At 34.9% G+C, this 26,504-nt stretch overlaps 1 protein-coding gene across 1 annotated transcript in view; it reads right to left on the bottom strand.

Moving 5' to 3' along the window:
* Positions 1-26,504, bottom strand: part of Lar (tyrosine-protein phosphatase Lar) — a 187,645-nt gene that overhangs the window by 48,717 nt on the left and 112,424 nt on the right. Inside the window, 1 exon segment of the mRNA XM_011495886.1 lies at positions 15,137-15,319. Coding sequence (XP_011494188.1) covers positions 15,137-15,319 — 183 coding nt within the window.

Here is a 26,504-nt window from a genome sequence, read left to right on the forward strand (position 1 = left end):
TAGAGTGAGTGAGTGAGTGAGTGAGTGAGTGAGTGAGTGAGTGAGTGAGTGAGTCAGATTTGTGTATGGAAGGGGAAGGCAAAAAAAGCGAAGTGGTAAGTTTTAAGTTGACTACAAATTTTTTACTGTTCTGCACTCAACGTTCCCTCTACATTTGTTGTAAAATGATTGTTCAGCCACAATGTGTCAAGTGATTGTCACAGTTCTTAAATTTCGTGATTTATATATTGGATCGTATGTGTAAAAGTGTAATAATCTTAGAATGTACATGCTCAAAGGTATATAAAGAACTTTTTATATTGTTGTTTTATTGTAACGGTTATTACATTAATTAAATTTTTTATACGCGCATCCACACACACACACACATGTATTTATACGCACATCCGTATCCACTTCCATCTTCTCTACAGAACCTTATATATATATATATATATATATATATGTGTGTGTGTGTGTGTGTGTGTGTGTGTGTGTGTACATGCAGACAATAAATATTGTATAAGAAAATAGAAAAATAATATGTTAAAATTACTTCGTAGAGGATTTTTACTTCACGTAAAGTGTCATTTGCTTAAGTCTTGAATAAAATTTATTTAAATCTGGAAGTAAATTCTGCTTAGTATAAGTTATTCAAATTTTCGAGAAAATTTTATTTAAAAGTTTCCACAAGATATTTTTATAAAATAAAAAAAAAACTACAACTAAACATATATGAATTTAAAAAATGTATTTTTACGTAATCAAAAATTTCAATTTCTTTTACATGATAAATATTTTTCTTCTACAATTTATATTAAATAGATTATTTAAAATTTAAAATTATTATCTATTTAGAAAAGATACATTTTGATTCAGTTGTAAAAACTTTTTTACGATTCCATTAATGCGATTCACGTGCTACTCAGCGATACATTAGAAATTCACGCTCATAAATTTTCGTTAAAAATTATCGTAAAATTCATGATATTTACCGCGAAATTAAGTAAACTTTACAACAAAATCATGATAAAATTGTATGCGAAGTAGAAAGTTCTTCGATTATCGTAAATTTTTAGGATAATTTAAAATAAAAGCTTTACTCTGTATGTATCCATGTTGTACAGGAAAAAGAGACGCACCGTTCAATTAAATGTATATAAAAAGTCACAGAATAGAGCATTCATGTAAATATTTTAAATTGCAAGTTCAACGTCATATTTCTATGAATATTTACACGTGATTTAACATCAATTTTTCGTATTCGCAGTATGGCAAATGTTTTAATTCTCCCACACAACAAATACATTACAGAAAATATAATGTTGTGGTTCGTTCAATGTAGTATACTAATTTTCTAATATAGAACAGGACATTATTAACTATGCAAACGCAAAATTGTATTACTATTGAATACACTTACTATCACGATAATTGAATTAATTTTGTAAAATAATGTTTAATTTTAACTCTACACAATCGATCAGTGTCCCATAATCTCTCAAATCTCAAAAACCATTAATCGTGTAAAATGCGTTGCTTATGAAAATAGAAAAATAATAATAATATTATTATAATAATCATTAACACATTTGTATAGAAACTATAATCGTCGAGAATGATAATGCATTCGCGTGTTTTAGTGGAGAAAGCGAGTGCGGGATATATGTAGGAGAATGAAGAACGACAGCAGCGAGGAAAGTAGATCGAAAGGAGACGTATGGCTAGAATAAAGGAGTGTGGCATCGAGTTTCTCATCGAAATAGAATACAAATACCCACCGGCAAATGTATTTACACCGACACGATGGGTATGCGTGTAACCTTGGCTCACTCCTGCGCGACTACAACTTGTGATTTGGACCGCAGCATATTTCATCGCTGCTCCTTCCTTATTCTCTATAAACGTATGCGCTCTTACACGCGCGCGATATTGAATTCTTTGCGATAACGACAGAACGCATACAGAGTGAGAGACGGAGAGAGAGAGAGAGAGAGAGAGAGAGAGAGAGAGAGAGAGAGAGAGAGCGTACGTATGTATAGTTTTTTGGCACCTGTCTCATATTTATCTGCGGATCTCGAAGAATGGAAAGGATGGTCGAGAAGAAGATAGACCGAGCTTTTATTTCTACCTACGAAGAGTTTGAATTACTAATACCAATATCCTTAGTATAATTATGCGAGGAAATTATTTTTTGAAACAATGCCTTGAATTGAAAATTTTTCTGCTCGCCAGACAAATGCTTTATTGTAATCTCTAATTTACATGAAAGGGCTGATTAAATTTTTGTTGAGTGATTTTATATTTGAATTTGAATATTAAAGCGATATTTTTATTAGTAGCGTATGTGCTGCGTACAAATACTTAATATGAAAGTTAAAGCTTAATTGCTGCTCGTTTCAGTCCTTTTTAAACGACTCATCAAATTCTTTGATACGTATTATTCCAGTAAATAAAAACTTTTATCGGAGCACACATTATGTATAATGTTTTAATTGATGGAGTTTATCAATTTGGCTAAATAATTTCACATATATTATTATTGCAGTAAACGCAATAAATTTCTTATAAAATTGTGTTATTAGGCATAATGTGTATAATATATGTTAGCATCAAGATATTCTGCAAGGCCATAATAAATTGTCTTAGTCTGAGATAAAAATATTATTATTCATAGCATGACTTATTATACTATTATTTTAACGACAACAAATTTATTCCCTTATTAAAATTGAGAAATTATTAAAATTTATTTGAGAAGATGAGTTATCACTACGTTAAAGTATAAAAACTATTTTTTAAATTATTGCTTTAATATCATCTGTGGCGGTTTTTCTTTGTAATTTTAATGACGCGTATTTGAAATTAAATTTGCTTTTACAATCTTTCATTCTGATAAAGTCAACATAATGATTTTAATTTACGAGGCAATAAATATGTAGAAATATTTATAGAAATTCAAATTCCATATGACTCTTGTTATAGTATTGTAAAATTTTATTTATCGATTATATATTTATAGTATTAGTATACTATATTAACATTTCAGCATGTTGAAGTGTTTTATGAAATGTCGGTTGCACAGTGAAAAAAGTATTTCGTTCTATGTCAATCAGCTACGAGTCAAAAGGAAAAAAAAAATGTATATTGCCGAAAGTAGAGAAATTATTAAAAACAAAAAAAAACTCGTAAAGTACAGTCCGTTGTGCGAATTTTGTAAGTCGTCGAGTTCATATTGAAATGTAAAGACTACGTAAGTGTCAGCACAATAAATTACTAATTTATTATGATTGTGATTAATACTTCTAAAATGCTTATTTTATGCCAATTGACATACATATTACCCTATCTATCCAAATATTTAAAATTAATTACATTATGTATAATTTACTTGAATAAGTTTGAATTAATTTCGATATAGTTTATTGAAACAATTTATCATTATTAATTACCGTTATTGATTTTGCTCGGAAAATATCAGGTACTAAGTAACTACTAAGGTTTTGTAGCGCATAATTATAAATAATATATTTTATTTCTGAATGTATTCAATTCATTAAGTCATAGAATAAAAAATTTTAAAAAGACGATGTTTGTTTTAAAATAAGTTGCACATTTTTCTCTTTTTTATGCACAATATATGTATATTTATACATATATAAATATATATATTTCTGATATTTTATTGTAAATAATAATAATTTCCTCTTTATGTACATTTATATATATGTGTGTGTACCTTTGTTTTCAGTATTCCCTTCTGTTAATAGCGTTTAGTATTTCATTAGTATCATAATTAAAATTCTTCCTTCGTATTAAGTACAATTAATTTTATAACTCAAGTCTAAACGATTCATCAGATACTGAAAATAGTTATTTTTTCGTTATTTGATTTAATAATTATAACCTAGTGCTGTCTAATCACAAACTCTACTAATTATTTTTCATATCGAGTATCACATTATAATAACAATATTTTAAATAAGTATATGGCTGAAAATTGAAAATTATTGCTTGATTATCCATGTGAATGGCAAGCGAGTATCAGCCGAGTTTCACGTATGTAACAAAATTCAATTAGCATCCAATTATAGCCAATAATGAGATTTTTTGTTGTAATAATCGAATTTTAAAGCGAGCAAATGATTGTTATATATATATATATATATATATATATATATATATATATATATATATATAATGAAAATGAGAAATAAAATTTTCAATAGAGTCTGATAAATCATTTACATTTCCATGTTTGCAGAGCAAAGGAATATAATAATTTTGGGCGCAGAACATAGATTAAGTACACACGAGTTTCCGAGAATAATTATTCTGGGAAGCGGTAATCGGACGTTGGAAATACGTAAGGCGATCTATGGTGGTGCATCGAGTGACGCGAAAGAGCAGTTCGGCAAACCGACGATGAAAGTAAAGGTTCTATCTCTTCTATCTCTTCTATTATTTCGTTGTCCTTTTTAGACCGATTTTATCTCTCTCAGCAACAAATAGTAGAGGCAAAAGAAACAGTGCGAGGAATTTAGCGAGCGCTGGTTCGGATGGTGGCTCGGGTCAGCACAAAATAACGCGAGTGACAGAGAGATAGATAGATAGATAGATAGAGAGAGAGAGAGAGAGAGAGAGAGAGATATATAAAAAGAGGGATTTAGTGGTAGGGAGGGAGAGAAGGCATTTTAATGACCTCGTACTCTCAGTTGGGTGGAGAAAACTTGAGGCGTCGACATCTGACTGCACCAGGACTTTACCACTTAGAGCAAAAATTCCCATAATCAATTTGGAAAGTTGTGCATGGACGTTTATGCACAGAAGGGAGGGGGAGGGGGGGAGTATAAGGCGCTCTTAGTTGCGAGCGCAGCTCTCTTAAAAGTCTTTTGCTGCTCGGTTTCGCTCGACGACGTTTTAGCTTAATTAAAATTAAACTAGCATTTTGTTATTGTAGCGCAATCATTGAATTTCCAATAAGTTAACTGATTTTTAAGCTCGCCTCTTAGATTTTAGATGTAGATTCGTATTTTTATTATGCGTGTTTTCATTTGGAATTTCATAATTTTGCGAAAGTAAATTGCAGTTGGATGCAAGTTTGCGAGACATTAAGGCGGGATAGAGTTTTAACAAGAAAAGAATCCAAACATGTAAATGTCGTAGTTTTAATTTTGAAATCAGTTTGATAAGATATGGCTATAATACTTTGGAAAGTTTTTCGTTTAACTTCTTTACTTCTTAAGCTTTATTCTATATAAATTAGCTATTTTTTAAGAGGATTTTGCATACGTATGAGAGTATTAATTATTGTCTCGTAGATTAAAAGCGAAGAATTGACGAATTGATTTGTATGACGATTATTCTACATTCAGAAATTTTGTTTCATAATACTATTTAGGCGATTTGAATGAAGTGCCATTGTCCACTGTTAGTTTTTTTTTTTTTTTTTTTTTGATGATAAAATCTATCCTTTTTCTTTTAATGATTCAATGTTTAATATAATGTTAGGTTTTTGAAATTTATTGCTCATAATGATCGTAGCGTCTATCACTTCGCCCGGTTATTAAATAAAATTTCCTATTTCAATTTCATTTGTTTTTATTCACCCCATAATAATATACTCAACTATAAACCAAATTGCAATCATAAATTATTTGATCGTTAAAATAATGTCCAAATAAACTTCCATGCGATATAGAACTGCAGTTTCCTTATTATATAGCATAGAGATGAATTTAAAGTTAATTTCTATATTCGATACAGAAGTCGAGCAGTCACTAACGTGTCATTACTTTCTTTATAAATGAAATAATGCCTATTTCGGTAATTTCAGAATTAAGCAAACGTGCTCGATTCCCAGAAGCATAAGCCGTTAAAAACGGCAGTTTAACGATTTCATATTTAATTAGGAAAAGGTTAAAAAACAAAAAAATAAAAAATAAAAACAAAACAAAAAAAAAACAAAAAAAAAAACAATGAAGGAGAAAAAAAGAAGAATCCCGAAAAATACTATTCGAGTACATGGCAAAGGAGACGACATTGGACAAAAAGAGAAAGTAGAAAGTCAGTCATTCACGGTGGATCCTCGAGACGTTTTGCCTCAGCAGGTCAAGGGGTTGAGGTGCCCCGTCCGTCCTTTCCTCCCATCGATCCGGCTTATCGAAATAAGCGCAAGCCCACGTCTAAAAATGGCCAAGAGGAGCCGCAATCGCCTTCCTCGTCAACTCACTCAAGTGCAAGTTTCGACAAATGCTCGCGACGCTTCCAGAATTCCGTGTGTTCCAACACAGAGTGGTGTGTTCAAGAACACCAGCGGTACTATAATATCCTTGCCATCCTCCCGACTTCCGACTTAAATACAATTCGAGAATATGTATCATGTTTCGCATTGGCGTTGCGTCGACGTCACGGTGATACCGAGGCTGCCGCTGTTGCTGCCGCTTCATCTCGTCGTCCTTTACTCCTGTCTTTGGCCGTTCGGCTAAGTTGCGCCTGGACTTTCGTATTTCGTCGCCTTCGTGAGCGTAATTCTCCCGCGTGACTATAATTACTGTTGGGAGCGAATGTTTAAACGTGACTTTTGCACAACGTGCTCTAAGGACTTGACAAATGGAACAATTAATTTCTCGTTTTAATGTCCTTGCGCTCGAGTATTCTGAACGGATAGTACGTGGTTTTTGTTTTCGCTCTCGAGGGCTTTCGATTCGCTTTTTTCTACCTTTAACAATACTGGGGACTAAACGAGGTTTTGGCTATCGAATCCAGTTGCATTTCGTTGGTATTTTAAACTCGTAATTAAGAATTTGAACTGCGTGGTATAGAGAGAGGGAGGGCGATGGGGGGAGGGGGAAGAGGGAGGGGGGAAGGTAAACAATGAATTTTATGAACTTGTTTAATAACAATGTATATTTGTTGTCTGATTTTAGTGGACGTCAAGAGGGATAAAATATCTAATTGGCCGTCATTGTTGCAGCGAACAAAGAAATACGGGATATTTTGTAACAATTTTTATTCTTGATTATATAAGCTTACTTATATATTTTGGCTATTATTTTAAAATAACGGCAAAAACTCTTAAACAAACTAGCCTTTAATTCGGCCTTTTCACGCACATTTCGCAAAAATAATTCAAATATACGAATATATGAATAGAATAGACATTATTGGAAAGTTTCTCTTCCCTCCACTCGTATCTCTACTATAAATTAAAATAACAGTATGAATTAAAATAATATCAAATCGATAATATTATCGTTTCCATTACTTTCGCTCACTTATTTACCTTTATAGCAAAGTTTTATATCGAATGTTTATATTAAGCAGTATTTATTCATAATTCTTTTTAGCCATGAAACTTGCAGCAATTTAATATCGACTGTAACTATCATTGCTTAACAATGGATCGACGAGGGCAATGGAATTTTGCTAGATTTGCGTAATTCGCGAATTTCAAGAAGACGCGCCTTCGATACCAAATAACATGCAACTACGGCCTTACAGCTTTCAATAATAGAAAGGGATTATAATCCAAGGGGATGATCAAAGCATACACCTCGTTGCTCATTCGTACACTCTCTCTCTCTCTCTCTCTCTCTCTCTCTCTCTCTCTCTCTCTCTACGCGCAGTGAGCTAAACCGAGAGTACACAAATAAAAATGAACATGGCAAAGGAGCATAAAATAAAATTTCACATTTGCTCGCACTTCGGGCATGGAGTAGGAAAGATTGCTGAGAGCAGATGCTTGTAGCGCATTGCTCGCGAAATCCCTAAAGTTCCCTTCTTTTACCGCAGTTACTTTCAGCTCATTTCCGTCTCCGTCTTAGCCTCCCCTTCCTCCTCCTTTCACCCCCACTCCCAATCATCTAACCGCCATTACCACCACTACCGCCCTACCGCCCTATCACCCTTCATTCTTCTTCCTTTTGAGCTAGCGTTCGCGCAACTTCGCATGTCGTTCGCACGCAAACACTCCCCCGTTTCTTCGCCCCACCCCGCGCGCTGGTTTTCCCGCTCACCACCACCTTCTCTCGTAGCGCATTAAGAGCCTCGCGCGGGCAGCTCGAGAGACGAATGGAAGAGAGAAAAGACACGCGAAACTGCAAGCTACAATGGCCCACGGAGCGACTACTCGACGACGCTCGTTTAGCCAAAGATAAAGCCGACACTGCTGCTCTCTTTTTGCGCTTCTTCTCTCTCCTTTCCTCTCGCGTCCCGCCTATGCGCCCAAATGCGGCTCATGTTTCGCGCGAATTTTCGATTTACATCTTCGCGTGTGTGCTTTAAAGAAGTTGCGCGGCAGAATGGAATTCTTCCTGGCCCCGAACCGCCCATCGGCTCCGCGATACTTTGTTTTTCTCTTAATTTTTTCACCTTCGTTATTCGCCGCGTTTACTGCACGGAAAATTACATTGCCGTAAACACGAATGTTTTACCGAGAATTTACATTAGACGCCCGAGCAATTTTTCGAATTATATGCTCGGCCGTTCAACACGGAGTGGTAGCGCAGCCGTTGATTATATCATACCCAATATGCATTTTCGAAATTAAGATCAATTTTACGATCGCGACGCGTAGAATACCTTGGCTTTGATCCTTAAGATAGCATTAGATCTTTTTCATTTAAATCTCCTCGCCTCGCGCTATCATCAGCTTACGTCGCAGCTCTAACGGTCCCTCCTCATATGTCCCTTTATCGTAAGGGAGATCGTTGTTGCCGGTGCCGCTCGAAAATAAAAGGAAAAAAACTCTCCTCATTGTAAAATCATTAACCACGCGAAAAAATCTCGCTGACAATAATAGCCTCTTCCGACAGCCTGGAACCGAAGATTTTTCTGTAAAATTCATCACAAAATAAAATGCCACCAACCTCCTCCCATTCACATAATCTCATCAATATTTTAACCTTTCTACAAGAATACGAAATAAGTAAGCGGAGAACGTACGGCACTACACGTCCGTAACGAAACCGATTCAAAACGTTTCTCTTGCTCGAGCAATTTCAACCGATCGTCGGCTCCGATCATCCCTTTCCCGTTTCTCTCATGTCACTCGCACGCACCCATACTCGCCCGCCTAATTTCGTCAGCTCTCGGAAGGAACGGAGGAACGATGTCACCATGGCCCCCTCTAATACCGAGCAAAGTGCTGGAGCGGCATTTCGACGAGGACCAACTCCGAACTCGAAATACCATAGGAGGCGAGCAACTACCTGTTCGAGTAGCGACAGACTCGCTCGAGTTCTTAAGCGGTTGGACTTTCCTTGATTTTACGACGCCGTTTAATTAAGTTCTAATTGACAGACGTGGTATCGCGCCCGTGTCATTGGGTAGCGCAGCGTTCTTGCTACGTTCATTCGTAATATTTGGCTAGAAATGAGAGACGAGGGTGAAGTTTTAGTCATTCTCACGCTAGCTATTGTTGATTTGCATTACCACTGGTATACGAGCTTAATTACTTTTTCATTTCTTTTCTTTCTTTCTTTCTTTCTTTTCTTTTTTTGTATCATGGAGTGTAGGAGTAGTGGATTTTCTTCCGCATTATGATTTTTATTCGAAAAGATATCTTTGTTTCTGTTTTATATATATATGTATATATATATATATATATATATATATATATATATATATATATATAGTTTCGTGAAGCCTATCTTTTATTGCTTCTCTCAATTTGTTTTCATTCTTGTCAACTTTTCATTTCGTAGATAAATATATGCGTTTTCAGTCGCGTTTCAAATTTATGGATTAACTTGTTACAATATTTCGAATGTATAACCATTGGAATGTATGTATAAATCATAAATAAAGGCAAATGTATGTGTAAGGGTAGGGCATATAGCTACTTATATAGACATATAAATTTTGATGGATAAAACTGCCGGAGTTTCAAATACGTTTAATTCCTCTCCTTTCCTAATAAAATGTAAACGAAAGTTTGTATACGCAACGTGAATTTCATTCTGCAGATTAATATAATCATATAAAAACGACAGAGAGATTTTAAGAAGGGCGCTCACTTTTATTTAACTACGGACAACAGAAATTTAATAATCTCTTTTATTTATTTAGCTAATAGATAATTTATCGGCTCGAGCTGTAAAGCCAATCAGGAGGTATGCAAAAGGATTAAAAGGAAAAAAAAAGAATCCACGTCGGTACAGCGATGCATGTATTTATTGGAGTATAAGCTTTTATCTGCATTCGGACAACATCGATACGTACGGGTAAGAACAGGCAGAAGTAAAAGGCGATGGATTCTGAAAATACGGTATTATAAAAGTCGAGAAAATCATCTGTACGGATACCGGAGATGACTATAGCGATTCCAATACACGATCGTTTACGATCACTTTATCGGTTTATAAATGCACGGGAGAGGCAGAGATGAGCATAGAGGAGCAGAGAGGAGCAGAGAGGGCGAGAGGGAGAGAGAGAGAGAGAGGGAGAGAGAGAGAGAGAGAGAGAGAGAGAAATTCTACCCTTTTGTCTCGAACCTTGAACGAGACAATAGCTACGATTTTCTAAAAAGCATAAAATCTTATGACTTGGATACTCATTTAATGACTGTTCGATTTCGAAAAACAATTTTCTTCGGCCGGTATCGAGGCGTGGAAACGTTAAACAGGATAAAAATGAGACATAATAAAGGTCAAAGACATAGTAACCGAGCTCTACGGTCGCCAAACCATACAAAAACAAAATAACAATAATAATTTTTCGTATTTTACGTAACTCCAGGGCCGGCATTGCACAATTTGTAAGAATGATCAATTTACAGTTTTATCAAACTTAATCTCTATATATATATATATATATATATATATATATATATGTGTGTGTGTGTATGTTCAAAATAACCGTTATATTTTTAATATTTTACAAAGCTGCTTTACGCATGGAATAAAAAATGAAGAATTTTCAACAATGTTAATGCAGCGCGATACATTGGGTTATATTGTGTTCTTAAATTGTCCTTATTTGAAAGCTGATTTATGCTTTCTGCATAATTTTAATAAAACATTTTTCTCATCGATGGATAATTATTTCTTTTTTTTTTTATCATTCTGTGATAAAACGTTGATAATTCGAATGTGATTAAGAACCATGTATTATCTTATCTTCTCGATTCAAAATAGTTTCGAACGAACGCCAAGCGATCCGACACGCGCATCCGGCATGTGCATTTCGCGAAGCGTAGTTTACACAAAATATTTGGCAGCAATATTTATTTTCAGCGAGTAACCATTTAAATTCCAGCCCTTCAACTTTATTAGTCTACCATTTTTCTGCCTCTATTTGTTTTTTGCTTTTCGTTTTAGTTTTCGTTTCTATCATTCTTTCTTCGTTTCTTTTCTCTCTCTCTTTCTCTCTCTCTCTCTCTCTCTCTCTCTCTCTCTTTCTCTCTCTTCCTTTCACGGCTCGCCGAGATCTCTCGAAATTACACATCTTTACGAGAGAGTGAGGGAGGGGAGAGCTTGAAAAATGTTTTCAAGCGATTAACTTTCTTGCGGTCACCACTCATATAATACGCGACCCTTCTCACATCCCCAGCTTAACTAACTTGGCATTTCGATCACTCGGTGGCAAAGCGACAAAATCCGTCGACCGAATTCCAGAATGAAGCTTGAGCGGACAGAGGTGAGCGCGTTTCCTCGTCCCTGATATCGTAATTCGGTCGAGGAATATACGTAAGCCGAATTCCAGGCTCATCGGCAGTCACACGAGGAAGAACGTGTTCACCTCGGCTGGAAATGCTTGGCCATCGGTAAGCTCTCGCTCCTCGCGGAGTCTCTCGGAAAAGCTCTCATCCCCCCCCCCTCCCAGCCCCCAATGATTGCCCTGCGATTTCCCATGGCTTTTTGCTGGGCTCGTGAGAATCGGGTCTGCAATTGCAAGACTAGGCTGAAGAGGAGGAGACGCATCTACTTGGCGATGCAGGTGCGCGCAGCCCGGTAATGGCGAGGTATAATGTATAAGCCAAGAACGTGCCACCGTATATATCAATACAGATCCTCGTTACGTGTTGTTGGTATGGCTTGGGTTGGATGAGGGTGTAGGTGGGCCGCGCCCTCTTCCTCCCCCTTGCATGACCACTCGATCAACGCTCTGTCGTAGCCCCGACAGTGACTTACTCGAGAGGCTGTTTGCGCTCGATATTGCTGGCCATGCCCGTTATCTATTCATCTTTCTTACAACGTGGCGCGCTCGAGTCGAAAATATACAAGGTGTTTCTACAAGGCGCCGGTATGCTCGCGGCACTGGCGATGGGCTATGGGATGGGGAACGGATGGTGGTTAGGGGTTAGGGGTTTGGGAGATTGTGGAGGATGGGAGTAGAGGCGGGAGTAGTGGCTCGGGGTAAGGGAGAGGTAATTGATTTTCGTATGCGCCGCCGCTCTGCGCGTCGTCCCTCCGTTCGAGCTCTTTATCATGGCCTGGTTGCATTGGAGAGGTGCGCTCGATTTTCATTTCTACCGTGTCTTTCGATTTCGCGCGGTGAAATGTATTTGTCTTTTGCTTAAAATGCCGATAATCTCGAATGGAAAAACAGGATTGCTCATCAAGGACGTAATGCGGCGACGCTTCGCTTTTACGAGGATGCAGTTGAGTCGTTGGACAGGTCCTTGCGATATTTTTCGTATGCGCTTTATGCGCGGTCGACGATTAGCTCGGCGCTCCCGTTTTTAACAAACCTTTTTAATCAGCGCCATTCAGCTTGTGCGACTGTCCATTGGACGAACAAGTTCCGACTCTCGATGTTCCTCTATTCAATGTAAACTCACTATTTCTCGAGATGGACAAAATCAATACGACAATGGCTAATTTTGCGACAAAAATTTAAATACGCGCGTGGCTACGTGAAAGCTCAAATTATTATTGAGCCTTTTTTGGTAATGTATTTTGTAGACGCGACACGGTAAAATAATTGGCAATGCGATGATGTTGAATGCTGTGATATGAAAATATGGCAATGCGGTGTCTTTCACCTTTCATGCTCAATTAATAACGAATCTAAGATCCTCACAATCACACCCATCGACATAATTAGAAAAATAATAACAAAAGAAAAACGAAAACAAAAAACAAAAAAAAACAAAAAAAATAGAAAGTGAAAAAAAGGAAAAATGAATCAATAAGAACGAACGTTAACTGAATTTTAATCAATGTAAATTTATCTCGTGAAAAATGGATAAAAAAAATTATCATTTATTACCATAAATCTATATCGAAAATGTCTAAGTATTATATTAGGAAAATTAAATTTTCAATTTTTGCCTTTCTTATCGATTATATTATAAATTTATTTCTATTGCTATTTAAATCTGAAAATATCGCTATGAATTATACATCCAGACAAGTCGTTCGACCACGATAAACTAAATTCTAAATCTACTCGGCCAACTCTAAGCTCACTTAAATGGAAATTAAGATTTTAGTTATTCGATAAAACACGACAATTAATTGTATTGCCATCGATTGGCACTATTATGTTAGTTAATAAAATTCCATCGAGATAGATCCCTGAAAATGAATTGCCCAACAGGGCACGCTCGTACGAGATTTCTGATATACATTTCTCAAAAATTTTATTTACACAAAATGTTGAGAAAAATTTTCCTAAGATTTACATTTCTTATTAAAAATGAAGACCTAAAAGAGATGGTCCTTCTTCATTTCCTTGGCAGCTCTAGCTGTTGAGCACTTTGGAATTTTGCCATCGAATGACGTATAGTCTATATAAAAATTCAATACAATGAATTCTATTGAAGCCGATGCAATATTGCTTTTGAAATAGATTTCAGGGAAGATCTAATATAAAATAAAAATAATAATAAATGAATATCCGATGACTCGTTCTAATAAATATTACATCATAGATGCTTTATTAAAATTTTATGTAAGATTTGTCAAACAAGGTATTAGCAATAAATTGCAATTTTACCGTTGAAGTTGAAAAATTCGAGGCTAATTCGTACTCTATGCATACTTGTCATTAATTAAAGTTTATTTGAAAATTCTAAGGAAATTTAATAATTTCGTGCTCTTAAGGTCTTGGCTGTTGCATAATATACTTTAGACTAGTCAACTGCCTTGATTGTAAAATATCTCAATTGCAATGAAAAACAATGCCTCGTAATCATGTAAATATATCGATAATAGATATCTCATCAAGTATTCGACACTATCATTACGAACAAAATTCAAGAATATTCGCTGGCGCTTGCATCTTTTAAAGTTTACGTTCACACCTCAAAACCATCGACCGAATCTACAATTTGATTAATTAGTATTGCCCCCACTGCCGCATCACCCACTAATAATTTTGCAAAGATCTTGAGAAATTCACACGCTAGTTATACTGTAATCGCATAATCGTATAGTGTAAGAGATAAAGAGACAAGTCTATCAAATATTGTGCTTGTAAATTAATGAAGAAGATAAAAGAAAAAAGAAGTATTTCGATTATGCATATCGAAATCTTTATGCATCGTCGATTGACCAATGTCGCATGTTTTATTTATTCACTCGCGCCAAGATAATCACGTTTGACTTTACTTAGGCCATTGTAAATTGTCATAAAATCAATTTATATTTTACACAAACCGTTCTATTACGAACATTGTCATGTCAAAACTCAACAATTGCAGTACGAACGAATTACATAACGAATAAACATACGTAAACTCACGCAAGCACGCAGGCTTTCCCGAGCGGCAACTTTAATAAATATTCTAATCTTTAGATTATCTTATCAATACGATTGCCCCTTGGTCTATCGGAGCAAACAATTTTAACGAGAAGAGCTTACGAATGAAGGAATGAAAAAATAAATAACGACGTCTACGTTATAACGAGAAATGACTCCCACGAAGATGCCCGTGTCCTGCAGGTAACGGCAGCTTCGAGTAACCATCGCACCATTTCCCGGGTATCGTGCTGCCCTTTTTCTTCTTCTTCTTGTTTTTTTTTTTTTTTGTTTCTACAAAGCGCATTGCATTACGTATATTTCATCAATCGCGAGAACTTTATAAGCGTCCCGTAAGAATGTAGAGCCCGCGACGGGTGGCCGGAGGGGGTTTCGGGCCTCGGGAGAGGCTGGGACCGTGTATCCAGAGAGGTGGGGACGGGCATCTTCGCTTTTTTGGCGTACTTACCGGATTCGAGGACGGTGTAACGAGTATTCGAGGTGTCTATCGGTAGCATGTTCATCATCCAGGATATAATGGGCGAGGGCGAGCCGACCGCTGAGCAGGAGAGCTCGGCTTTGTGTCCGTTCTCCACGACCTTCATCGTCGGCGCCTGGGTGATCATGGGGAAGCCCGTTGGCAGTTTTTCGGCTGTAACGTAAAGGCGTTCGTTAGTCGTTAATAGTTAAACCATTCGCGTTCTTATAATTCGATGTACATTCAGTGATGTATGTAAAGTATTATTTGGTGGTTAAAATAAATATCGCTGCGCCATAATTTCGACGGTTCTTAAATTTATCCGAAAAATTTCATCGATTAATTGCTAGTCGGTAATTATGAATAATGCACATATCTTAAGTAGATTTCGGATACGAAGATATAAAATATTAACATTTTTAAAATCCGCAGGAATTTTATAATTTAAACATTTTTTTTTTTTTAAATAATTTTTCTCCCCCTTGTAACTCTATCGCACTCTTTCTCTCTATCACTTCTGATTCATTTGCCTTTCTATACCATTCAAGAATCCCTTTCATTGAAAGAACAATTAATTGAAATGAAATTTTATATATATATATATATATGCAAATTAAAAATCTCGCTTTCCAGATATTATCTTACTTTTTCTTTTTCTTATATATATGGACATCAAAAAAAAAAAATATATATATATATATATATATATATATATGGGAGATAGAAATATATGTAGTGTTTGAATAGAGCAACAAATTAAAGTAAATATCTAGATATTTATTTTAGATTTTATTTTATTAGACTCAAAAGACAATTTTAATCTTAAAAATAAATATTTTTACACAATATTTCGAATTAACTTAGTAATTTTATGTTTTTCTCTATGATATCTAATTTGATAGTCAGAGAAAGCAGTTTTCATTACCTCTACATATAAAATAGTATAAATATCGATTAAAATTATGCAAACTGACTCCATTCTGAAATTTAACTCATATAAGGTCTGCCGAGCGTTAAAGGATTAAGTTCAACGTCTATTTTATGAGAAAATGATGGAGTAATGTAATTTGTAAGTTATATAAAAAATTCAAATATTTAAATATATGCGCAAGATAACTAATATCTTAGATCTAACACATTAATTATTAATTAAGCGAATAATTAATTGTAAAAAGTAATTCCTAACATTTATTAAAATGTTTACATTAAATTGTAGCGTAAATAACTTATGAGTAGTTATTGTTATCATTATTATTGTTATTATTATTTAAATAATGTATAATTATTCGTGAATTTAAATGGTAAGAATTTAATGTCCGACTGTGTCTACTGACGAGCAATCGACAAAATGAAGAGAAGTCCTTCGTATAATTAACCACTCGAATATTAAAAACATGCCATAAACATAAAACATAGAGAAAACAGAAGCGTTACGGCACAATGACCACATAGCAAATGTAACATAGCAGCAGATGGAAAAAAGCATCAAAAAATCAAAAAACAAAAATTTCAGTATTTCGCAAACGCGGAGTATAATTCATTAATGAAATTCACCCGGTTATTTCCATATTCTGAATCAAGCGAGCGCCAGGCCACCTCCATAGTAATGAAAACAAGACAAAATCAAAAGAATGTAAAAAAAGACTAAGCCTCCTTTACGCCCCCACCATCTCTAGAAAAATTCGATTGATGTCTCGATGCTCATCAATATCATTTCGCGGAAAAACGTCGGGCAAAAGTTGGAAAGCGCGAGGTTTGATTTATCCGATACGTTGAAAAAAAAAAAAAAAAAAAAAAAAAAAAAAAAAACAAAGAACCGGCGTTTTCAATGCATAGAACCGATAACGCGGACGGTGGAAGGGGCGGAAGTTGTATCTTGCAGTCGGCGAAACTTTGATTATGGGCAGTTGAGGTGTCTCAGTTTGCGAGTTATCCTATTCTAGTTTTAGCAAAGTTGTAGATTGCAATATTTCATGTCTTTAGTTATCGTTTATTCCATGATAAAGTATACGAAGTACACAAGCATTGCAAATAAATTATACTCCACCTTAATGATAAAGAAAATATCCTGATTGGATGAAAAATAAAAGGGCAACTTGCTGCATTTGGTGTATAATAATAGTAAGTACCAATAATGGACAAAAATCATTCAGAGCTATTTTATTTTTTATTTATTTATTTATTTTTTGTTTATGAAATGGTCAGCAATGATAATAGGTGGCACTTGTAGTTAAAATACTTTGGCCACGTATCGCAATAATCGCTTAATTCTCATAGGAATAAATAAAAGGGCATTTCATATACGTAAAATGATTTCTTATCGTCGAAAACTGGTTTTCAATTTCCATTGATTTTTCAATAGTATCATATTAATTTTTTCCTACGAAAAATCACTTATCAGACTGCGCACATTTTCAATGGTATTTCTTAATCACGCGCGCGCGCGTGTTTTAGCTCATTGACATTTTTCCTTCTTCGTCCTGTATTTCAGTTAATCTATTTATGCGTCTCGGTCTCGCATTTTCTCTCTTCCTCGATCCCGTGAAATGAGAAGTTACGATCAACCATTGCAACTGTCCGTCTTCCATTTGCAAAAGTAGAAAGCAGACTCGCTCTCATTTTCTCCTCCCACTCGCCTATTTGCTTATTTCTCTTCGTCCTCTCGACCCCTCTGCAGCACTCTTCCACTTGGTTTGGATGCGACCGAACTTCTGATACGGATAGATGCACGTCGCCGGAGTCGAATCGAAATTCAATATCGGGCAAAGATCGTGTGGGAAATGGTAAAAAAAAAGGGTTAAAACCCATCGAGGCTAGGAGGGGATAAGAGAGCGTGGAAAAAAGGGGGATTTACGAGTGCTCTTTCTCGCCATTACTCATGAAAGTGCTGGGACGGTGCGGTAGTGGGATGACAATGGGCAAATGGGAGGGAGATAAAAGAGAGAGATAGAGAGAGAGAGAGAGAGAGAGAGAGATGCGCACGATGAACAATTCTAGCATTACCGATATGCGACACTTCGACTTATGCTTTTCGTAAAACTCTATCGAATGTAGCTTTAGCACATCGCATACAGTGTTTCGACATAATGTAGTCGCCGAGTAATGTATTTTCACAAAGTTTCTCCGTATTTATTAATATTTGACAAATATCGATATTTTGTCGAAACAGGTCAGGAAATTAGTTGGAATATATAGGATATCAATACACACAGCGATTCATAAGATTCGCATCACTGCAAATTGCTTTTAAAAATGGCTTTCTCGACATTATTTCCTTCCTAGATACTTGAAAGATACGATACGAGGATGTTGGAGTACAATAAATATAATAAATCAATAAAGAAATACAAATGTCTTAGTTTAGGAACCTTAAGGTAAATAAGCTACGTAACAACGAGTATGCGAATCTGTCAGCGACTGCCATCCCACTATAATGTCACCTTTTTTGTGATAGCTGGAAGGGGTGGAATGAGGTGTGTAGGTTGATATCGAGGGTTCAAAATGGAGAGAGAGAGAGAGAGAGAGAGGAATAGGAGACTGGGGGGTAGGTATGCACGAAGCAAAGGCAAACTTGGCAAATTCAACTTCGATAAAGTCGCAAAAGCGTGACGTATGCGCGACGTCGAAGAACTCGCTTGGCCGCTAAGTCGATGAGATTTAGACGCCTCCTTCGAGGGAAAGTTTCGCTGTTTATTTTTCTATTAGATCCTGGGTGCGAGGCAGAGCTTCCTCGATGCTTCCCCGGCTATTTTGATTTATGATCGGAAACTGGACTGGGTAGGGCCGTGGCGCCTCGGTCAAGAGCGTCAAACTTTCCTGGCGAGCTCTTTCTTTTCAATTACACGCGCCAAACGTAATTCCATAACGGCCGACTTTTCATACTCTGTGCTTCATTTTTTTCTTTCTTACTGTTTTCGTTTTGTTTTGTTTTGCTTGGATTTTTATTTTTTTTCTTCGTTTTGTTTTGTTTTTTTTTTGGTTTTTTGGTTTTTTGTTTTCATAGAGCGAAATACGCGCGCTAGAAGATGCGAGGGGATTATTACGATGTGGCGCATATTTTCTTTATAGCTTTTGCGGGTTTTTATGGACCCGCGAGGCGGAAAGTTGCAGCCGAAAGTTTCGTAGGTGCAGTTTTTGCGCGCTGGAGCGCCGATATCATTGGCTCATCCGCAATTAACGCGGCTTACGACATGTCATGCTTTATAAATTTGCATGCATACATACGCGTTGATAATTTTTTTAGATGAGTGGTTTTTTTTTTTTGTATTAGAGCGAAGCCACTGTGGATTCATGTATTTGTAGTAACGTCTGTATGAATCTTGAACAGTGACAAAATTTAAGCTACAAAGATAGTAATTCAATTGAATATTATTACAAATCGTTGTTTAACTTTCTTTAATGTCCATTAAATCTATGCTCTATATAACTGTATATATGTATTAGCAAGAATTTTATAATAATATTTGTAAGAATCTTTTTGTTTTTTTTTCCTTATAAGATGCATAAAATAGCAACAATTTTTAACCATTTTCGTTAAAAATTTTAATTTAAATTTCGATATCGCAGTCGTCTTTTCTGAGGAATAAATGTTAGAATTTAAGCGCAATCGTATTTCACATTGAATATTGCTTTAGACATTTAATAGTCCTTTTTCTCGTTCCGTCGATCTCAATTAACTGCGCATATATTTAAGCATACTTAAGTAAATTAATATATATTGAGAAAGTAACGAGTACCTTGATTTATTAATATGATTGACTGAACATTCGTTAAAGTAGTAATAAAGGACGAAAAATGACCATTACTTTTGGATATTAGATAATAGAAGGGCATTAAGATAAAAATATAAATGGTAAGAGGAGTGGTTTTTGTTTATTATTATGATAAAGTAAGATAAAGTAAATGTATCCTGTAAATGGTTACATTACCATCACATTTATATTTCATTTATAATTTATTCACAATAATTCCAAAGCTCTGGCGGAAAAATATATGAGCACGAAGTTTTCAAGAAAGCTTATCCCATTATAAATTTGATACCTTATTGAAATAAATGGTAAGAGAAGATCAAAAGGAAACAAGATAATGGATAATGTAATTGATATTAAAAGACAATGAAATTTATATTAAGTTTTATTATTATATATTTTCCTCGGGTCATCCTCGGTTAACTCCTTAACAAAAACCGACTGCATTTTTTTTTTGTTTTTTTTTTTTGTTTTGTTTTCGTTTAAATAAATACTAGCAACATTATACAGATTTTATATTTATAATTGAAGGACGCAAATAGCAGGCTTCGGAAAGTGTGTTTATAAAATCTCATATTTTCGATCGAAGCGAGTAATCCCAATGTCGAAATTAAAAAAAAAAAGAAGAAAAGGCACAATTAGTTGTTTATAGTCTTCTACGTTTCAGCGCTATAAAATGCATATTAACTGCTGGATTCGAGCTTAATGTACAACTTCTAAGATGAAAATTTGTTGGCAGTATGGGCAAATATATAAAATTAATTATGGCCTCGGTTGTGGGGAGGTACGCATCGACATGGCCGGGAACAAAAACTCGTTCTTTCAGTATCATAAAGCAGCTCTCGACTTACAACAACGCCTCCCTTTCAAAACAGACAGACATTTTATAAGGGCCTCCGATAGCGCGTGTCTTAGCCACTCCTGCGGTAACTAAAAATCTCTCTTATATTCCGAGGGTAACAATGGAGGAAACGCTTCTAGGGAGCTCAAAGAAGCCACGCGCACTTTCTCGCCTCGAGTAAGGTCGTCGCGCGTCAACCGCCTTCGTTCTTTTGTCTTTAAGGCTATTAACGCCGAGTATAAGAAGAGATTCTCTCTCTCTCTCTCTCTCTCTCTCTCTCTCTCTCTCTCTCTCTCTCTCTGTGTCTGTCTGCCTGCGAGGATAGAGAGTTGTGTAAGAGAGTGGAAGAGGAGGTGAATCCTGTGTGCAACGCTCCCAGGAGCACGCCGTGAAGTTTCGGTATGACCGACTCCGTTAGCTCCTTCATACTTATTTCCCCTATTTGAGGGGTGGGGGGAGACGCGCGCGTGCGTGTGTATGTGTGCGGAGGGCTTCCTCTTTTGTCGTCTGTCCGATCCTTTGTGGTCGTTATCGGGCCAGCCGCAACAGCAATTATACCGACTGGTGGAATCAACGCCACGAACGCCGACAATAGAAATCGACCAAAGACTTTTCTGAATTTCTCTTCGCACGTGCCGAGGAGGCCGCGAACAATGGTGACGCGCTTTTGAGGAGGATTCGGGCGAATTGAGGAAGTCGCCTTTCAAGCTGTTGCGCGTGTACAAGTGAATTCAGGACTTTTCTCGTTTTTCTTCTTCTTCTTCTTCTTCTTCTTCTTATTCTTCTTCTTATTCTTCTTCTTTTTTTTCTTCTTCTTCTTCTTCTTCAAATAGCATTAAACTAGCCTTGAGCTTTGAAAATGTGCTTCGGCAGCTTGTTATTCCACAAAAATTCCATTTTTCTTTACAACAGTCTTAGTTTTAGTAATGTTTGCCGGTATAAGATCGTTAAAACTCTTTTATATTGTAATGGAGAATGAATTTTTGATGTTGCGATCGTTAATCATATCATTTCGAACGGACCTAATTGACTAAATTCTTAAACTTACTCGCGAAAACTTGTCGATAAATTTAGCAACTTTTTCTTGTACGAAATAAATTTACATGGCATCGATGATTACGGCGTAAGTCACGTAATATTAATAAAAGCATACGTTTAGCAGGTAAATTCTTAAAATTCTCAATACTTTATAAATATAATTTAATAATTGTAAATTTTCTCTCATTAGATGTTTTTATAATGGCATTATCGTCAATTATATAATTGATTTAATATTTTAATATTTTATTTAATATTTTAATATAGATTTCTAATACTGGCCATAAATATTCGTCCACTGTTGTAAGTAGATAGAATTCATCGCATTGCAGAGAATTCGAGTAAATTAAAATAAATTTGCTTAATGCACTTGCGTAATCGATAATTCCTTCATAATTTATGTAATACATCATTGTATTTGAGTTCCAGCAGATCAATCAATGTTTTGCTATACCATAGCATTTACCTATGGATACAATGAAGCAAAATTACTCTTTGACAAAAGTTGTAAGCGTAATTTAATTTTCTAATAAAACTACTTTTTGACAATGCTGTAATGTAAATTATTAAGATTTATTAATATAATTATGTTTTAGATGCACGTGCAACTGAAATTTACTATTACATTGTTTTAGTTTGAATGGAATTTAGCTAATTACCCTCTATGAATAAACTTAATATATTTCATTTATTTAAGACTCACATGCTTGACGTAAAACGCAATTATTTTCTATTATTTCTCATTGTTTTATTATACTTTTCTCTCATATTTTCATTTATAAATTTCAAAAAATACAAATATATGCGATTTATTTATGAAGCCTTGTATATCTCTCTCTATTTTACATAAATTTAGTTAAAGTAAAAATAACATTAATACCAATAAACAACATAAAATCGCTCTTTCGGAATTTAATAATGAAGCTATTTGGATTCTGATTTTTTAATTATTTCTATCGTAAAAACGTGCTATTCTTTTTTACATTATCCCAATTCCATTTGTCAACAGGAGCGCAACAAGGAAAAAAAGTAAATCATCAAACTCATGTACATGTACATCCATAGACAAATCTCACAGGAATTTGTCTTCGGTATCTGATATTATATTCCACTTATTTCTTCCTTCGTTGTGCCGACCCTTTCAATTTGCGAGGACGATTTTTTTCTGATCCCTTTTCCGCGTCGGCCACGAGTTCTCGCTTTACTCTATGGTGCTTGACCACAATACCCGACCCCGTTGCCTTGTATTTTTCCATCCGCACCATTCGGCCTCATCGTCCTCGGAAAATGCGCACGGGTATGTAAGAGCCTCGAAATGGTTTTCTACTGTCTTCTTACGCTCCCTTCTCCACCCCATCGCGATTTCCACGATTTTACTTCACTTTCAAATGGGATGCGCCCGCGCATATAGTTGCCTATGTACATAAATTTAAAAGAATCGAAAGGGAATCGACCTCGGACGATGCCAAGGACTTTAAGCTTCCTGTATAGGGCGTACAGTATATTCAATTTTCTACTACTCTATATGGGGATGGGAAATGGTCCATCATTAAAGGAAATTCACTCGGTTGTCGGTAGAGTTTCTATCGATACTTTGGGATTCGATACTTTGCTTTATTTGGACATTTTCAAACTATAAAGAGAAATTTGACTATTGGTTTATCGAGAAGCGATAATTCATAGATATTTATTATAATGATATCCTAATATCTTTAAAACGCATAAAAGTGAAGTAATGATATCTACGTTTAGCAACAATGTTATTATTATTACTTCATAAATTGGCAGTGTGCTTACTTAAACATCAATTAATTGAGAAATATTTATCAATCTATTAACTAAAGAGCAGATAATTCTCGATGAACATAACAACGGATTATCTTGTGAATTTAATAGAAATTTGAACAAAAATTTGTAACAGAAGAAAAAGTAAATATGGACATACCGTAGAAAAATATTTTCACTTCTTTCTTCTTGAAATGAAATTTATAAATTTGTGTTCGTCTAAATTATTTGGACTTTTTGCATTTTTTGTTTTGTTTTTGATTTCCAATGTGAATAAATGGAAAGATAATAAAATATTGAGCAATGTGAGGTGAATTTTGTAAATCGACATTAGCATCTTCGTAACGATAATAATGTGATTTCAGTTAAATTAAATCTTGCAAATTAGTAAAATATTTTTACTAATGTTCGCTGTGTGTGACTTGGAGTGTGTAAATCGATGCGCAATCTTTTGTGTTTCGTTCCGACAGAGATGAAGATAGCCACAAAAGAAACAAGTTATCCTCATTTGTTTTCTTTTCCAACTAAACCATAAACCGCCATAACAACGCATCAGAGACACATCGGAAACGTATCATCGTGCCGAGCGATTTCCCAAGATTGATACTCAAGGTTACAAGTCACACGCATTACACAATCTTTTTCTCTCTCACTTTATCGTCGGCCAATGCGAAAGCCCGAAGAAAAGCAAGAGGTTATAGTATGACGCGATATACAACAATAACGAGTTGGAACGAAGCGGCTGAGCGAGTGAGATGCCGGCAGTAGGAAGGATAGGTATAAATCAAGTCGTATCAGCCGAGGAAAAATAGATTTTCCGCCACGTCCTTAACCTTTGCGGTCTTACTCGATTTTTCTTCACATCCAGTCCGAGAGGAAACCGGAATCCAAGCTGAGCCTACACGATTACGTTTGCTTACGCGTTTATCCGCACTGGAAATAGAAAGGCAAGGAAACCGAGGCGGACATTGATAAGAGGGTAGATAAACTTCTATTTGACGCAGGTGAAGAATTTTCGTACAAGTTAGTCAATTATTTAGGATTGTGAGATAGGCTACTTTTTTTTTTCTCTGTATTTCGACGTCTAGCCTGATGAAACGAAGCCATACTTTGGGATGAGATTAAATTCATTCTAAAACCGCATGAGAACCGCTAATGTGTATTTATTGCTTAATTGTGAAGAAATTCTTACCGTTAGATTTGATAAAGTGAGTTGAAAAGTGATTTTCAACGTGATTTTACTCGTTAAATATCAAACCAGTTGTAATAAAAGAAAGTTTCACCACATAAACTTGGCGCGTATCCGAATCTGACCGTCGATTATGTATTTTTAATTTATTTTACAACTTTATTAAGTGTTGGTACATTAAACATCAAGTCTGGATAATTTAAGCGCCGACAATGTATGTATCGATACTATAGGATAGTTTTTTTAAATTGTTTCTTTCATGAATAATAAATATTTTTGTACGCAGAAATTATCAGCATCGAAAACATATATATTAAATTAGTAGTAAAACTTTTTATAAATAATAGCAATACTGTAATACATGGAAAATGTGAGAATTTTAATTTACAAGCATACTTCTCATTCATGCCTAATCATTCTGACTCGGGTTATTTATATACTTGGGTAATTAAATTAGAATGATTAAACAAATTACGTATTTTCTGCGATTTTACAATAAATACAGTTTAAAGTTTAAATTTTATCGAATCGTTTTATATATATGCTTATATTATCACATTAACTGTTGGCTAATTTAATGTGATTGTTAATAAATTTTATACCATATATTTTGTTATTGCGTAAAAATGCTTTCGAATCTCTTTTTAATTCTCTTTTCGAATCTGCAGTCAATGAGTAGAAATGATTAGACAGCTGTTCAATAATATTAATCCTTCGTTAATTAACGAGCTTTTTCACACATTAATTGTATCTTATTTATTAAAGCGTAAATGCATATATATGCATTCGCATTATATAATTTCTACAAGCCTTGAAGTCTCTTTAAATGTTTCTCCTCAATTACGATGTCTTAAAGCGCATTAACAATGAATTGTTTTAAATCTATTGAACAAATGACCTAAAATATGTCTAAATTATATTAAATGGAGTATCTAAGAAAAGAAATGGGAAAACATTTGATATTATTCACGAATATTTTTATTTTTAAATTATAATTAGTTTTTTTTCTTGTCTTTGTTTCTTTTTTTTTTTTTTTTTGTAATATTGATGAAATCTGATTAATTTATTACTGCGAGTAATTTCAAGTACAACAGTTACATCGATTCCTTCTAAACTTCACAGCGATAATCAATAATTAAATTAGTAATTAATAAATGAACAATTTTACTACATCATACGTACTATCTTATTATTAAAAAATTATATTGAATTATATAAGGCGTAATGTAACGTCATCTTGTCAAAAAAATATATTTACAAATTTATAGATTCAAGATTATCTTGGAATTCCGAATAATAATAACGTTAGTTTTGATTTCGTAAGTTTTCTAATGGAATCCGAATTTATCAAATCAACTATTCGCATTACGCCTGATTTCGCATTCCAATGTATATTTAATTATCGGCACTATACCTCATTCGACTTGGTACCGAGCGAGTAAAATGCCTCCGCGCTCTTCATTAATTAAATAAAATCTTCTTCTAAGCGACAAATAGTGTCTTTGATTTCTTGGTAACTACACAGCATTATTATGCATTTTGTCATGAACGTCACCGACTGCAAGTGCAATTCCTGTTTTGCAATTTCCGTGCTTTTTTACGTGCAAATTAACCGAAGATTCAATTGCTTTCATTCTAGATTGATTACTTATTAGTTTACTAATTTATTTTAGGTTAACTCCTATCCACAAAAGTTTATCCAAGCTTTTTATAGTTCAAAGTAACTGTCGCGTTTCCTTAATTTAAATATTAATTTCA

This window comes from Ceratosolen solmsi, unplaced genomic scaffold, assembly GCF_000503995.2.
Source record: "Ceratosolen solmsi marchali unplaced genomic scaffold, CerSol_1.0 scaffold11, whole genome shotgun sequence".
In the NCBI taxonomy this organism is placed as follows: Eukaryota; Metazoa; Arthropoda; class Insecta; order Hymenoptera; family Agaonidae; genus Ceratosolen; species Ceratosolen solmsi.